The sequence below is a fragment of the Anser brachyrhynchus genome, assembly GCF_964034855.1.
Source record: "Anser brachyrhynchus genome assembly, chromosome: 9".
NCBI lineage: Eukaryota > Metazoa > Chordata > Aves > Anseriformes > Anatidae > Anser > Anser brachyrhynchus.
This window is the reverse complement of record NC_137703.1, coordinates 23,621,106-23,638,407: the sequence shown is the minus strand read 5'-3', so window position 1 is coordinate 23,638,407 and position 17,302 is coordinate 23,621,106. Positions and strand designations below refer to the sequence as shown.

At 41.1% G+C, this 17,302-nt stretch overlaps 1 protein-coding gene across 3 annotated transcripts; it reads left to right on the top strand.

Moving 5' to 3' along the window:
• Window positions 1-6,433: 6,433 nt before the first annotated feature.
• On the top strand, window positions 6,434-15,296 carry LOC308199606 (thiamine transporter 2-like; the record flags this gene model as incomplete). Of its 3 annotated transcripts, XM_080604017.1 has the most annotated exons (6): window positions 6,434-6,657; window positions 9,319-9,484; window positions 9,830-10,649; window positions 12,111-12,303; window positions 14,095-14,236; window positions 15,111-15,296. In XM_080604017.1, 6 exons carry the CDS (start codon window positions 6,623-6,625, stop codon window positions 15,288-15,290), a joined length of 1,536 nt encoding a protein of 511 aa, XP_080460143.1. In that variant the 3' UTR covers window positions 15,291-15,296. The 3 variants fall into 3 exon arrangements, with proteins under 3 accessions (XP_080460143.1, XP_080460142.1, XP_080460144.1); XM_080604016.1 differs by lacking the exon at window positions 6,434-6,657 and having other exon boundaries at window positions 9,281-9,484; XM_080604018.1 differs by lacking the exons at window positions 6,434-6,657; window positions 15,111-15,296 and adding an exon at window positions 14,322-15,097 and having other exon boundaries at window positions 9,281-9,484.
• Between the last annotated feature and the right edge of the window lie 2,006 nt (window positions 15,297-17,302).

The window sequence follows — 17,302 nt, the reverse complement described above, 5'->3', positions numbered from 1 at the left end:
CCAGTGAAACACAATGATAGTTTTGTCTAAAAATTAGAAAATATTTTAGAAAATGTAAAGCATCTTTTCCTCAACTGTTCTGTGTTTTCTTCCTCAAGTCGACATTAAAAAAAAAAGCAAAACAAACTAAAAAGAAAATATAAGGAAGAACCAAGTAATGTGAAATGGTAAAGTTTGAGGCTGACCTAGAACTCAATGACTGAAGGTTTTACTAAACCAGACTTGACATTTAGAGCACTTGATCACTCCGGGCTACTTAGTACATGTTTGACAACTGGGATTTTGTCATGTATTACTGGAAGACTAGCTTAAAACTATCCAGTAACACCTGCTTGTTTTGGATTGCTAAACAGGGGAAAAAAAAGACAACCATGTTTGTGTTTAATAGATGTTAGTTAACATAATTTATTGATTGTAATATGAGCATTGGCAGAGTAGCCACGGACACTGGCCTTCTCAAGTGCTGCAGTCACTATAGCTTTACAGCAGTGCAGAGTTATGTTATGGGGGACTTTCCTAAGGGGAGGTTTAAACTGTAGTTGCCAAAACAGCTGGGTTGGACTTATCTGTCCAAGGGTCCTGCTCTTTTTCCAAGGAAACAACAGCTCTAGGTCCTTCTACCTTGACTCTTACAGATTCTGTTGCATAACACAACTGTCTTGCTTATCCTCATATACCCTTAAAACTCCTTTTCTGAACCTTAGCTATTCACAGAGAAAATCTTGGATCATGTAAAAAAAAAATCATTATTTTTCAAAGGGACAAAAAATTTACACTTTGCTGGGAAAAAAAATGCCTCCCTAATGTGTTTCACTGCAAGTGTTTGGTGACTGTTATCCAAACCCTTCTGAACTGGCATGGAGTCAAAGTATTACAAGAATACAGGACACTTGTTTTAAAAGAACTCTTACTTTCAATCAAACGCTAGCAGCCTGATGCATATGTGGTTTATGTTAAGTATCTCTCAAATATCATTAGACATATAACATTAAACAAAGCATCAGCATCTGGCTAGTTATGTGCACTTGTCTAGACATAACAAATGTTCTTCCCACAGGACTTTACACTACTTGGGCAGTTGCAATGATTCAAACTCTCTCAGTGTCTGCAATGAGATGTACCTTGAGGGGAGGGGGAAGGAATAGATAAGAGTGGAGGTGAAATTTCTTACCCAAGTTGTGAAAATGCAAATTTTTACTCTGAAACAAGATGTCCATCCATGACGACAGGGTAAAAACTGCCACTAGTAGGAGGTTCATAGGATAAACACATCAAGTGTACAAACGAACACTCCCCAAAGAGATATTTCAACATGGAAAGTTACTTAGAAATCCTCTCAGGTTTTTCCTCCCATCTCTCTTTGGCAATCCACAGCAAGTCACCATTAGTCACTAGAAGTATTAACCAACTTAATTAAGATTGTTTGACCTATATTTCATTTCCTTTTTGTTACTTAACTGGAGATGAAGAAAGCGAGCAAAGACTAAAACAAGTTAAAAGTGCACTGAACCAAACTGTACAAAAAAAATAGTGATGGCAAAGTTACGAGGTCCAGCCATTAAGCAGAGATCCTCCCGGGAGATTTTTTTTTTTTGGTGCTGGAATTTGCATATTGCACACATTCATGAATGACTGAAGTGTCCTCCAAATTCTAAAAGGTGAAGCTTAATAGGTACTATTATTCTCTCCCTGAACTCCTAAAAGTATGGTTTCTTCTTTATTACAACATTGAACAATTATTGAACTATTATCGAACTGAAGTAAAAATGAGGTTTTGCATTTCTATCAAAAATAAGTGAGAGTTAGCACAAGCTTCTATAGCCACAGACTACGTGCTTGATCAACTTTTTGGACCCAAGTCATGCCATGGACCTTGGCTAGCTCATTGGTCATGTGGCGCTCACAGCTTCACAAGAGTGATCTGTGGTTGGCACTGATAGGAAAAATAGGCCATAACTGTTAAAGCATTTAGTATTTTATGAAAATGATCTTCTCATTCTTAAGTGTAATGTAGTTCATATCAAGGAAGTACTGAGCAAAATTCTCTTATTAGCCACAGAAAGAGATGTTTCTCTCAACCACATTTTTTTTTTTTTCAGAAGCAAAGAACTCAAAGCCAACTTGTGAACCGCACTGACAATCTTAACATGATGGTGAAAGATAGCATTGCAGTTACAACAAAAATTCAACCATCTTCTCTCACTGGGAGCATTTATCCTGTCTCATCCATGAATACCATTAAACCACTGTTTTTCCTAGAAAGCCAATGGCTTCAAGCCATTGGAAGAGCTGAAACATACTGTGTGTGGGGCAGAGGAAAAAGAGCACAGTACACCCAGCAACAGCCACCGCTTATATAAAAGGTCAGCTTCAGACATACAGTAACCACTATGTAAAATAAAGTCCTAGAGAATCCCAATGACAAAGAAGTAGTTCTCGTCCTCCACTGATCTGGAAGGAAAGTGTAAGGAAAACAAAAGGAACTACTTGAGCCATAACTCACACTTCTGTAAGCCTTTCTACCGTACCGTAACATTCATTGAAGACAATAGGTAGTTTTTCTCCAAATTCCAGTAGGCTTTAGATCACACTAGATTTGGATTTTGGTTCTCTGTTTTAAGTGTTTCAAGATAGCATTTCGTTATTGGTACAACTGCAACAGAAATTAGTGTGCTGTTAGGGCTGTTAGTGCCTTATAGAAAGGTAGTGAACATAAATAAAAGTTTTTTTTTTTTCTCTCAAGCCTGGAATTTTTATCATCTATTAAACTTGCTTTTATTGTTCAAAAGTAGTTTTGAACCATAAAAAGTAAGGCTGAAAGTGTTAAAATTGAACTTTTCAACATTTTCAAGCCTATAAATCAGAAGGGGAAGATACCTCAAAGTTTACACAGAGCATCAGTCTGAACAATTGATTTTGCAGCACAACAGTCTCAGCAGATAGCTTCACAAGCTAGAACATTTTTCAGCTCTGTTCTGTGGCTCCTCTGGACTGTACTGCTTTTTACACCCCTCAGCTGAGAGCTGCACCAGAACACGTTTTGTGCCAGAAGACAAGCTGCTGTGCTGAGTAAACAAGAAAGTAAAAAGAGGATATTGACCAACTAACAAACCCAGTCCTCAGACAACGTGAGATGCTGTTACGGGGAAACCTCAAAGTCTGACAGGCTTTCTCAAAAGATGGGGAGCAAACCAGAGAACCACAGTGCAGGTCACCGCAATGTAAACAAGCATGCCATACATCCCTGTAAGGTCTCAGCAGTGATCCCACGATGATACACACTGTTATTCGGGTGCTACTTTCCCAGCCTCTCATATATAGGGAGGTGTTAACCAGACACCTGCATTTAATTCAACAGTGAAAATGCAACAAGAAAGAAAATATAACCAGTGACTTATTTTCCAGAAAGCTAAAGATATTAAAGTTAACTTTCCCTGGCCAATAACAATAAATTAACAGGATAAAGCCTCCTGACTCAGCACAGGATGTAAAAGGGAACTAAAGCATGGCTCTGTAAGCAGAGGTCAACCAACTCATCACAAAACCTCTACATGCTCCAGGCTACATTGGTAGCACGTTCTAGCAAGAGCTCCAGGCCTTCATTATGCAAACATCTCGGTGTGCAACCACTAAAATGGTACCTGTGAGAAGGAAAATGAACCTCCCAATGACCCAGAACAACGATGCTCTCTGTTCCAGATACTGCACCGCTACCACCAGCCACTACCGTGTGGTGTAAACAGACGTGCACTGCGGTGACATGTGAATACGAAGCGTGACTATTTCGGTGCCCTGTCTTTATTAAGCATTTAGAACAGATAAAAAAGGAAGGGCATTAGCCTCTTAAGTAGCAGTGCAGTGAAAAATAATGTCACATCATTCCTTTTAGTAAGGAATTGCTCTACCTTTATACCAAAGTACCTGAAATGTTGGCTTGATTGAACATATTTTCTAACTTACTCCTTGGGGCAAGTACTTTCTAGCTAAATAAAAGTGTCACTCGGTACTTTCTAGCTGAATATTCTAAACTGGACTTTGCATAAGCATTTAAGTGTCTCAAATGAAAAGCATTCAAGACCAGCATGTGACCGTCTTCCCCACAGCAAGATGCTTCAGCAGCTCAGCTGAGAGGTGAGTCATGGAAACCCTCACCTGTGCACAGTGGGGCTCATACCCAGATCGTGAACAGCAGCTCATTCCCCAAACAGGTACTGAGCGTACAAGAACAGATGATCTGTGCGTTCATAAATTAAAAAGTGAACTTGCCCTGTAAATACTCCTGGGTCTGAGGAAACCAACAAAGAGACAGTTTAATCTTCATAACTGACACCGTGGCCTTTCTGTGCATGGATGCTATTTGACCACCATAGATGGTATTTTCTTTTTTGAGAAAAATTTCTAGTATTGGCCACACTAAACTTTCTTTGCTATCACTCTTTAAAGGCAGCTCAATACACATTCTCCAAAAGGTATAAGCCTTCGGTTTGATTTGCAAACTATGTTCTTCTGTGCTAGGCAGGTGTCAAGAAACAGGTGTGATTTGGGAGCTGGAAGTTTGTGCCTAAGCCAGCATTCAACCAGAAAGTCAGGGAGACAGACCTAGCAGCCCCACCTTGAGAGATGTACCTCTCTCAGCCGAGGTGAGGCTCTCAAGCCTCGGTGCAGCCCTGTGAAGCACCAGAGATAGCAGTGCCAGGATCAAGCCCATAGAGCAGGAGAAAGCCCTGGAGAGAGAGTTTCGCAGCCCTGTTCACTTACTGCCTTTTCTTCCCCTTCCCTTCCCAGCATTTTCCCATCTCCTTGATGCATTACAGCTCACGTTGTATAAACTCTTAAGATATACTACTGCTACAAAACTCACTTTTTCTCTAGGCCTTCATGTCTTCCCTTTCCCAAAGAAAGGTAATTTGGATGCCAGCTATAAATATATCCCCCAGCCCACCTGCCTAAGCAGAACACTTGCTTCCAACCAGACTACGTTCAAACTCAGCATAAAGAGCACAGTCCCCTTCAAACCCAGTGATTAAGCTCTGCAGCAGGCAGCTTATAACATAGGGCCTAAATTGACCAAATGCTTATACAAGGCCATTGCATTTTAACTATCTTCCATTTGGCGTTCAGATATGAATCACTGAAGAAGGGTGACTTGTAGGTACAACGGACAGGGACTATGGAGTGCTTAAAAAAAAAGCTAATAGAGGATGAAAGAGGATCTGAAAGCAAAAAAAAGCATTAACTGGAAGGCACTGAAATCATTCTCTCATTATTACACTACAGGAAAAACAGCTTTTTTGTTTGTTTGTTTCAAGAAATTTGAGTTAGATTCTTACCTCAGTTAAGTCAATACAGACCCAGAGTAACACTATGCACTTCAACAGTTTCTCTGCATTTTAGCAAGAGTCCCTGAGAACAATATCAAATGCAGCTATACAGTCTCAAATGAGCTGTCATTTCCTATTGCTATAGATTCAATTAACCGTGCAGAGAATTAGAGCAAGATAGCTCTGGAATAAGTGCCAGAGAGTGTCTGATGGCTGGGAAAGTGCCAAAAGGAATTATCACATCTTCACGCATTAGTTTCACATACGTTCGCTAAAGCTCATCCACAGCACACAGCAGTGTCCCAAGAGGAATTAGATGGATTTATGGTTCATGAATTTATGGTTGATAAAGGCAGTATGCAGGAATCACTTTGTTAACATCACTAATCCCAAAACTTTGAGTGTTGAGAAGGCAAATATGTTGCAAAAATGTGGCCAGGCTGAAACCACAGCTAAAGGCACACTACTGACCTATAGGAAAATTCTTGTATTTTTCTTATTCATGGATATTTCTCCCATTCTAAAGTGATCAAGGCATCTTAGCAGTAACTTTCCTATTGTACTGGCCACATTTCTAAGAAGTTATCGTATCCCTCATTCCAGACCTATATGTTGGAAGCAGGGGGGTGGGAACGAGATCTGAGTTCCTAGGTACATACTTTCTGTGCATATCTGTGCATTCTGAATTGCACTCTTCACTGTTTTGTATCCCACAGGAACTTCCACAGATGACTATAGGATCATCTCCATCGTCAGTAGGGCCGTGAGACTTTTTCCTATGCAAAAGATGTGAGAAGTCTGCTAATAACCAAGAGCAAAACAGAAGCAAAGCATTTTACTTTTTAAAGCTGACAATGTCATGAAACAAGGTATTTAGTAAGAAAACATTTAAGCCTTATAACACTGGCATTTGCTCTCCCTTGTTTATGTCATTACTCAGGCATAGGGTACTGTTACACCTTGATATGGAGCAGTTTCCCAAGCCATGTACCCTGCCAAATAGATCCAAAAATCTTTGGAACAGGATTAGCTCTATTGCTTTTGTGCCAGTCAAGCATCAAACCATGGTGTCAGTCTTGATTTACTGCTGCCTTTGGGCAAGAACAGGCCAGGATTGTCTGGCTGTTCCTTTAAGGGTGCTGAAAGTGTGCCAGCTGGAAATGCTTTCAAAGGAGGTGTCATCAGAACAAGTTGAAATACCAGAAGAACAGGAAAAGCACAAAAAATAAATACAGTCCAGTAGCTGCAATACAGAGAGGACAGCCAGAAGAGACTGGAGATACTAAAAGAGGACATTATCCATGGAAGCGGGAAAGGAGGAGCTCAAGCGGACAAGGTATGGTTACATACGAGCTTCGGAAATCCTGCAGCAACAGGGGAAAGACGGAGGAGAAAAGAGAGCAGTCCAGTGGGGAACTGGGGGCTAAGCGATGCTGTGCGGGAGAAGAGTGGGTGGCTCTGGCACTAAGTAAGAATTGATGGAGCATGCAGTGAAAACAAGAAAGAGATTTTTCCGCAGAGGGACACCAAGGCATCCCACCATCTCTCCAAAAGAGAAGAAAAACCTAGTTATAAAAGAAAAAAATCGATCCTAAGGGGTGAATGAATGGGAAAAATTTGGCTGCCTTCCACTTCAGCACTGAGGTACAGATTTCACTGTCAAACGTTTGTGGCTATAAGTGCAGAAAGTGACAACGATAGTGGTGGCCAGCAGAGCTGAGCTAAGGCTGTAGCAGGGCCCTTTGATACAGCAGTGCTGGGGTGCAAGGTGAGCACGCACCCCACTGCAGTTAGGTTGTTGCCCACCTCCTGGCTCCCTAAGGGCAGAGCAGGCTGCCCTTGCACACCCTCACCCCACTGCACCTCTTGGCTCCTCAGCTGCTCAGATCAGGTGGGAAACTTCTCATCTAAAATATCTGCTAGTCTAGCACAGGTGCCTCCACTAGTAAATCTCCAGAGAAGAGCTGCATGTCTAACCCCAAGTAGCACATGTGTTGGGAATGGAAGGATGAACTTACCAGGGCACACCTGAAGTTTTTTTGTACACAGTTTGAAACAGATTACTGCAGCTGATGGCACAGCCCTGCTACCAAGGGCCAGTGCCAGAGGCACACCACCCAGTGCTCTCTGAGCCCTTGGGCATGTAGTAGCCTCCAGCCTCCCTAGAAATCTGTCCATGTCCCACTTGCATCCCAAGACATGGGGTATTTTAAAAGGGTCCCTGAAACCTGCCACTTTCACTCCACAGAGCCTGCCCGCTGTAGAGCGAGCACAGCAAGACCCAAAAGAGACAGGAGCAGATGTAACCTGAGAATCTAATCTGGCAAGGGAAAAATGCAACCTGGTTAAATCATGGAGCTAATATGGACCTCTGATGGAGATTAAAGTGCTAGAGATGCCCTTCACCACCCTCTTCTTAGTGCCTGTCTCAGAGTCTTTCAGTAGCACATTAAGTGTTCATATGGCATTAGGGTGCTATAAGGCATTAATGATTATCATGTGAAAGGATAGTGAGAGGATATTTTGGTGACTAAGCAAGAAGGATCCTAGGCAGGGCGAAAACTAGTCCTTGCCAACTCTCTATTTGCAGCAGAAGCTATTGCAACAACAGGGAATGAAGGAGGGGCAGAAATGCCTTTCCTTGAGTGCTCTGAATGTGTCCCAGTCACATTTTTCCTTTGCTGAGGTCATCTTGCCCTCTAGTGGTTCACGCTGCAGAGTTGACATACAGCTAAATTAATTTCTGCTGTAAATCCTGTAATGTCAGTAGTTTCAGAAGTTATAGCATAAAATGAAATAATTCAAGTTCCTTTTGATCCAAACCTTTTCTTTGTGTATCATTAGCAAAATGTGTTCATGGTATGAACTTCTAAAAGATGCAGAACACTTGCTACCTCATACTTTATATATCACACCCCAGGTAACTTTGCACCCTAACAAGAGGAGCTTCCACCCAACCAATCAGGAATGGTGCAGTCAACAGCTGCATGAACGTTTATTTTGGGGTAGATCTTAACTCATCTTTAAAAGAGTTGAGGAAAAACACTGCCCCCAAAAATACTATTTTAAAATTAGAACAATATTTTGCCTGAAAAGAGTTCCCAGGAAGTAGATAGACATCTGCAGAGCAACAGCAACACCAGCTGGCAACAGGAACAGTCCAGAGGGCTCCAGAAGATAAACCCTGCAAGTTTAGATTCCTGATATTGCCTACACCAACATGACTATGGAGTATAACCTACAGTTTCCTCTGCATTCCCCCCATCATATCCATTTTGATTTCTCTTGGGCTCTTTCCAGAAGAGTTGCACCAAGATTTAATTTATTCCATAAGTCCCAGCTAGAGAAAAGAGCCCAAGTATCTGCTTCATTTCATTTTAATGTGAACTATTACTTCTTGTAACCACAGATGTTTTTTATAGACTGAATATAGAAGGCATACATCCAAACTGGACTTCTGATGAATCTGCAGCAATAAATTCAGCTGAGGATCTGGCTTGATATCCTTTCTGTATCTATTAGTGACTCTCATTCACTAGGCTCTAGCTCTCCATGACAAAAAAGCCACACACATCTAGGAGGCCAAGGAGAAACACAGTGATTGTGAACTAGATGCTTGTTAATCAACATGGTGCTTGGGGGGCATCTCAGTGCTCAGCAATGTCCAGGAAAAAAAAAGCCTTCCTAGATGAAGGAAGGCTTCCCCAGTGGTTAGCTTGGTCAGTGCAGAATGAATGACGGTGTAATTTGTCTCCCATTCAAAGATCTTCCAAATCATTCTTTATAGCCTGTCTACACGGAGATAAACAGCAGATTATGTACAGAAAGCTTTTCACTTAAAGTGAAGAAAAATGCTTTCCAGTTGCCAACCTCTAAAGAACACTCCTTAACATTAGAAACCACAAAACAGAAGTTACCACAAAACAGAAGTTACAACTACAAAATATCTTTGTGCTTGCATGGGCAGTATCATCTTTCTAACAGAATTCCTCCCCAGCTTTGCTGCACGAATTATGGGCTGCTGGAAGCAAGAGGAAATTAACACTTGGACTTTCCCCACCCTGGTCCTCTGCCTCTATGGATTCTTCTACATGATGAAGCCATCAGAACCTTTTCTAACCCCTTATCTAACAGGACCAGATAAAAATCTGACAATAGATGAGGTATGGTTTTATTCTACTATTTTTTTTTTTTTACATGAAGCACCAAAAATCAAAAGTAAAATTTTAAACAAAGCCTTTAAAGAAAGACAAAGGTGAGAAAAAAAAAGCAAAGCTGTAACCAGCTTGGGAAGGTTACAATTTGCTCCAGGTGGCATAAGTAAAAGACTCAAAATATATAACAGGGTTTCTAAAATTTAAAATTCAGTAGCATGTTCAACACACTCATGGTGCTTCAGACCAGCATGGTTGTGTATATTATGAATTCTTCTTCCCTTCTGTAAAGCCATTTAAAATAAATGAGCTTATTTTCCCAAAGAGGAATTACACAAATTTCTTCTCTTGTAGGTTACCAACCAGATTTTCCCCGTTTGGACATACTCCTACCTCGCACTCCTGCTCCCAGTCTTCCTGATTACAGACTACGTGCGCTACAAGCCCGTCCTCCTCCTCCAGGGCATCAGCTACATCGTCACGTGGCTCTTGCTCCTCTTTGCTCACGGCGTGGTGGCCATGCAGGTGATGGAATTCTTCTACGGGATGGTGACAGCCACCGAGGTCGCCTATTACGCCTACATCTACAGCGTCGTCAGCGCCGATCGCTATCAGAGAGTGACGAGCTATTGCAGGAGTATCACCCTTGTTGCGGCCACAGTTGCTGCAGTGCTGGGACAGCTGCTGGTTTCCTTGGCAGACGTATCCTACTTTCATCTCAACGCCATTACCCTCGCTTCTGTGTCCCTGGCATTCCTGTGTTCCTTTCTCCTCCCAATGCCCCAAAAGAGCATGTTCTTCCATAAAAAAGGTGTCTCTGAAACCCTCCCACAACCACAAAAAGCTGTGGCTACACTCTGTTCCAACGGGCCATCGAGCTGCCAACAACAGGACAAGGACTGCGCAGCTGCTGACACGCGACCAGCACCACAACAGCACGCTGAACAGCCCAAGCCCCAAAACCACATGCTCAGAGTACTGGTGCAGCTGAGCAGGGACTTGAGGGATTGCTACAGCTCTAGGAAGCTGCTTTACTGGTCCCTGTGGTGGGCTTTGGCTACAGCAGGCTTCAATCAGATTGTGAATTACATCCAAGTGCTGTGGGATTTCAGAGCCCCCTCTCACAGCTCTGCAGTGTACAACGGAGCTGTTGAAGCAATAGCAACTTTCCTGAGTAAGTTCATGTTTAAGCATCAGTCACAAAGGTAGCCTCCAAAGTTTTACTTTAGAACAGTTTTGCAGTTCCTTTCCATTGCAGATACCCCAAGGAAACAGTATATGTATTGTGCATTCGAGATCCAGTTCTTTGATGTACAAAAACAGTTCAAACATGAGCTATGCTATTTTTCTGTATGACTAGGGCACCAAACTTTATCCTGCCAGCATGCAGAAGCGTACACGTCACACAGACCTTCCATCCCGCTGCTTGATCCATTCGGAGGCACCCATGTTTCTTTTACAAGGTTTTGCATTTTTTATCTTGCCTCCCATCCCCCCGGCAAGCATCACAACAGTTCCCATAGCAATAGTATCAGCTTACAAAGATAAGTTTTTCCATAAATATTTTATACAAGAACTTAAACCTCTCATTAAGATATTTCTCTATTAAAATGCTCTTGCAGAGCAGGAAACAAAGAATTTCAGCAATTCCAAGATACAGGGATTTACAGGAAAAAATGCTTACTGAATTCGTGATGTTACTGAGGTTAACCATACTCTTTTGCAGTGGGAGCAGATGCCTGCTTCATATAAGCAAAGATATCCAAAGGCAAATTGAGTGTACCACCCTTACTTGGCAGTGGTTCCACACACTCACTGTGCTGCTGTGGAGGACTTGCAAAAGACATTGGGGCGTGATCCACCAGGGAAAATAAGTATGTCTATGTTGCATCTGGCCATTCAAGTTACCATTCCTGTCGATAAGGAGAAACAGATACTTTTAAGTATCTGTTAAAAGTTACTCTGGTCTGGAGGGAGACAGCTAATATAGACCAAGTGACTGATGGATTAGAAGGAACTCCTAAAGTGCCTATTCCATGATGAATTCCTCTTTCTCCTGGAATCACCTAGTTCTCAGTGTAGAGGTTTTCCAATTGTACAAGACACCTAAGATGGATACTCTGACCGCTTACTTTCAAAACAGATGTCTTTGTAGCAGACCCACCAAAAGAAAAAACACTGCTTATCCTTTCGTTTTCTTGAGTACATTCACTTGATACTTGACAGAAGTCATCCCTCCCCTCCTGCCTTTTTTTTTTTTGGCAGCTTAGTCCCTTTACAAGCTGCACAGAGCTAATCCATTAACCTAAAAGGTAACTGGCTTACTATACAACCAAGCTAGTAAGCAACAAAAGCTGGAAGAATTTGGAAGAATTGTTCCTTTTGAGCTTGCTGGGTACTACACTGATAAACAATGAATCTTTTCACAAGACAGTTTATCCAAGAAGTGGAGTAAAATACTATGAAAAGAATTGCAGATAATTCATGCTGTTGTCTAAAAATGACCATCCATCTGCACAGTTTCTGAACTAGTCTGCTTCATTATTCAGCGTTGCCTTTTGGTATGTGAAGGTGGCACTTGGTGATGCAGGCTATAGAACACATGCAACATTTACTTTTTTTCCTCCCTCTCTAGGCTCGGTAACATCTTTCATGGTGGCATATGTGAAAGTGAACTGGGACCTTTTTGGAGAACTGGCATTAGGGATCTTCTCCACAATAGACGCTGGTTCCCTCTTCCTCATGCACTTTACTACCAACATCTGGTCATGTTATGCTGGCTACCTCATTTTCAAGGCAAGCTATATGCTTCTTATAACAATAGCAACGTAAGTATAAACCCTTACAGTGCTACCATTATGTGCGTAATATTAACCCTACTTTAAGCATACGTAGGGCATTCCTCTTTTTACTCAAGAGATAGCAGATCTAACACTAGACATAACTGTTTAGGTAAAAATGAGGACACTTAAATGCCCACTTATGTTGTTTTCATCCTTCTAAACAGCCATAAGTTATCAGAAGAACACTGAACAATTGCCTATGCAGAAGCTAAACATATAAAGTATCCTTACTATTACAGGCAATGTTAATAGCAAAACATTTAAGTTACTTTCCTCTTGCACAAGCACTGGCATAGGAGATGTGGGGACAACACAACCATCTTTAAAAAGCAGATCAAGAACCATCTTTTAATATCTCCTTATATCTCGACCACCTTGTTGATAGCTTGCAAAATATGAGCTATGTGAAAGCAGGAAAAGATTTGCCACGAGCATTCCCCAGCACAACTTTATACATATATCTTTAATGACATTATGGTGTAAACAAAATATAATAGCATAGCACATTTAAATGCAAATGACCCTCTTACGAGATCAAGCTATTTTGTTGTCAGATATAGAAAAAATATAAACACATTTTCCCACTTATTGTATTGATCAGAATGCCTTCGGACTAGCTCAAAATTTTTACTATTTCATTAACAAAAATATCAGATGCATTTTTGTGTCAAAAACAAGATAATTTAAAAAAATCAGATAATTAATTAAAAAACTCAGATAATTTAAAAACTGCTATAACTGCAGTGCATGACAAGATGATACCCATCTTGAACGAAGTCAGTTGAATCCCCTGTTTATATTTTGGTGGATTTTCAGTGCATTATAGTGGATAACACCTGAACTACTTCAATATATTCAATAGAAAAAGAATAAAAGCTTGCACAAATGAGCCCTGCTGAAAGTCAGCGCAAAGCATACTGAAGGAAGAGCAGATAGATTTGTTCAAATAGAAACTTGGGAGGTAAATATCGCTAGGATAGATGTTCCAATTATTGTCAAAAATGATATTGCAAGGAAAAAAATCTGTGCGCTCTTGACAAGAATAAACTGCATTCTACCTCCACTAAGCCACAGAGCAAAAAGTGATTCACTTCATAAAAATTTTGATTATAGAATCATAGAATATCCCGAGTTGGAAGGGACCCATAAGGATCATCAAGTCCAATTCCTGGGATTAGAACATACCCATGGTGACCACTTAAGTCCAACCTCCCAGCCAGGGCAGATCTCCTGCCGATGCCAGATCAGGTCATGGTTTTGTCCGTCCAAGCCTTCAAAGCCTCCAGCCATGGAAACTTTACAACCTGTCTGGGAAACCTAACCTAGTGCTTTATTTCCCTATGAGGTATTCCCTCCCCCCCCATATCCAACTTCAACTCTTCAAGACAGTTATGGCACTGCTAAGAGTTGGACACAAGACCACCAAATGAAGCAATGTTTGAGCACTCAGAAAAAGCCCTATTGATATTGCTAAGCTTTCTGAGGCCCAAGAGGGGAACCACAGGCCATCTGCCTGAGGCTGGCACAGTCTGAAGGTAGAAGAGAAGATCCGATCTTCTGATCACATGATGTGGTTTCAAAAAGCAACACAGACAAGTACAAAGTCATTGAAATGCACTCCAATAGTCAGGACACTGCTGGGAGCAATCAAACAGATGAAGCACCATTTAGCCCACCCTTGGGGTATCACCTCTATGATGCATTTCTCTATCAACCGCATGGAGAGTAATAGCTTTCCACCCAGTGTGAAGTACCTGACAGCCAGTCTCACCTTAGGTTCCAGATCGCCATAAATCTGAGCATGGAGCGCTACGCTTTGATGTTTGGATTGAACAACTTCATCGCACTGGTGATTCAGACAATCCTTACAATAGTCGTAGTGGATTCAAAAGGCCTGGGACTGGACATAGTGACTCAGGTATGTACTGTTAATTTGCTTCCATTTCACTGATTAGCTGATTCATTTTCAAAAGTTTACCAAGAAAAATCACTTCTAATTGCAGCCCAGGAGCAAATCTGGTCTGTATCTCAAGGTGAGTAATAAAATCTTTCTGCCCATGGTTTGGTCATATAATGTAGCGTGGGATATCCTATCTCACATCAGTGCCAATAGCTTCAGTCAAGGCTATTCCACTCATGTTGAAGTCAACTGAAATTTACTGACTTCTGCAATTTCTCAGACAGTGTCTGAGAAGTTGGGACAGCTTCCTACTCCCATGGACGTGAAGAAAACTAAAGCTATTCAGATATTCTGCATGGAGACAGCAAAAGATATTTGGAAAGATTAAACATTAAATCTTTAAGATTAAGAACATGTACAGACATCATAAATAGGCTTGCCACTGTTGTCGGAAAGACTGATATGAATTCATGTCGTATTTACTGAAGCCAGTTTGGTAACACCAGTGAAATGTGCAAGTAAGAGCAAAAAAAAAAGGACTCACTCACTCTTCGCTTGCATTATTCATGACTATGTGAGTAATGGGCATGCTGGTAGTGAAGCTCCTTCTACATTTTGCAATAGAAAAAAAATCCTGTTCCCATCCCTTCCCCCTCTGATGGTTATTAGGAAGCACAAGGAGTAGAAACATGGCAGTTCTTCATACCTCAAAGACCTGCTGTTTGCTGGAAAAGAGGAGATTTTGCTTAAACACAAAGCAAGAACTTGAGCAGAGAAATTGTGCCAGGACATAAGTAAACAAAACAGTGTCTGTCTCCAGGAGAAACAGTGTTTCCCTACCCTGTGTTTTTCATTATTTTTTTGTTTCCTTTTTCTCTCACCTCATCTCCAGTTTTTAATTTATGGGAGCTACTTTGCAGTCATAGCTGGGATTTTCTTGATCAGAAGCATTTGCATGCTTCTCTCAAGCAAATGCAGAAGGAAAATAGCAAGATCACGGAAAGAGCCTCTGAACCTTGCTGAACATGAATCAAAAGAGCAGACTGTGACTGGCTATACAACCCGGCTGTAGGAGTCAAGCAAAGGCTCACGTGGCCTGGCCCTCATGGGAGAAGAGCTCCTAGTGCAGCATACAGGGAACAGCAATGCAAGAGGAACATACAACACAACCCTGAAAAGCTATGCTGAATCATTACAGCACTTCCTTATGACATATGCCAGCTAAGAAAGATCAACAGAACGGCACCAAGCCAAGAATAAATGATAAGTTGCTTTAGATTCTTGTTTATTTGCCTTTAAACAGCTTAACAGCAATACTTTATAATCAAAAAAGCACAGCAACCACCTTGGCATCCCACTGTGCACAACAAAGATTCAAGTTCATTGCCTTGCTTGGTCTGGCTCTTGCAACCAGTATCGCTAAGCTGCTTCCACGCACACTTGCTCATACATGCGGGCCAAGGGGCTACTGCCCGCTTTGTGCAAACCTTGCTCTGAACAGAGGAAGAAGGTATTGCATTTGCATCGTGATATTCCTTCCTGCCTAAATACAGGTGATTCGGAGGTTGAAAGCCCACCTCAGAAGCACACCTTTTGCACACAACAGCACAAAGGCAGGGCTTGCACAACCTGTCTGAGAAGAAGGTTCATTCAACCACTGCTAGGCCACAGTTGTTGTTTGGCCCATGTTTGAAAACTGCAACCTAAACACTGCACTGAACCCATAGCAATCTCAGCTCAGAAGGGTAAACATTTCAGAGTCAAAACAAAAATGAACCTTCCCCACTCGTTTCTTTGTGCTTCCAGTAAAATTAATATTTTAAGACTGAATGTCTTCCTGTTTCAACAGGAAGAAAAAAATACAAAAAGAGGTTGAGTAGTACAGACTAAGTCCAGAAAAAGTATGTTGTTGAGGAATTTGACTGACTCTGCATAGGAATCCAGATTAACAGGAAGGTTTAAAACTGAAATGAGAAAAAAAACAACTAATACCATGCAATTTTGCTCACCAGATGAGGAGGTTCACTGATCTTGGCCAAGGATTTGTCAGGGTCAGCATCTCAGAATTTATCAAGAGACTTTAAGTCCTACAACTAATTTAGTTTAGCATAAAGGACAGTCAGTCCAGGAAGACAAAAGAGATAAGTGAGCTTGCATAGTGAATGCTTAGTTTAATATAAAAATATACCCATATGTTAAAGTTATTTCTGTACTGCAGCTTGCTTCAAGCTTGCAATACCTACATCTCACTAATAAAAATAGAAAATACTTTGCATTTGCAGAATAAATATGTTTCCTGTGGAGAAAAGTTATCATCTGTACAAACATTTGTGCTTTTCATGCATTTGTCATGTACTGGAATTAGGCAAACTATCTATAGGCAAGATTAAGCAGGAGAGAAGTAATTTGCTTTAGGTCACAAGAATCAGTAGGACTTGCCCAAATGAACCCAGCTCGTTTTCTAGTCATTTTATTTAGTATTGTGCACTGCGTGGACATCCTCAGTTGTAAATTGTCTTTAAGCAGAACAGTTTAACCAATGCAGATGCAAAAGCAGATGTACTTAGCTTCCACTAAGCACTATCTTTTATTACCACAGAACTACCTACATAATATTCCTGCCTGTGGGACATAAGTCCAATAGAGCATGGACTACTTAGTATTACCTCATGAATAGAAAACCTCTTTCCTCTTTTAAGGCTTTTACTTACAAATACAGATGCAAGTTCTGGACTGGCAGCTAACTAGAATTTGTGCTTAAATGAAAAAAACAGTATTTAAAACTGATAGAAAAAACAGTAAAAGTTCTGAACTGGTCAAATCTTACTGTCTTCTCTGTATTGCCTCTGAAGAGCAAAAGAACCAAGCAGACAATATATTCAGTTTTCAGCTATAGAGAACACTGTCTTCAGAAAAGTCTTTAAACATACATATGATTTATATTTGGATACCTGTTCTCTCTCTACAAAAAATTGTGGGGTTGGGAGTTTGGAGGAGCATTTGGGAGGGGAGGAGGGATAGGGAAGCTCTGAGGAGTGTCAGGAAGGACATGACACAATGAAATTACAAACAACAGCAAAAGAA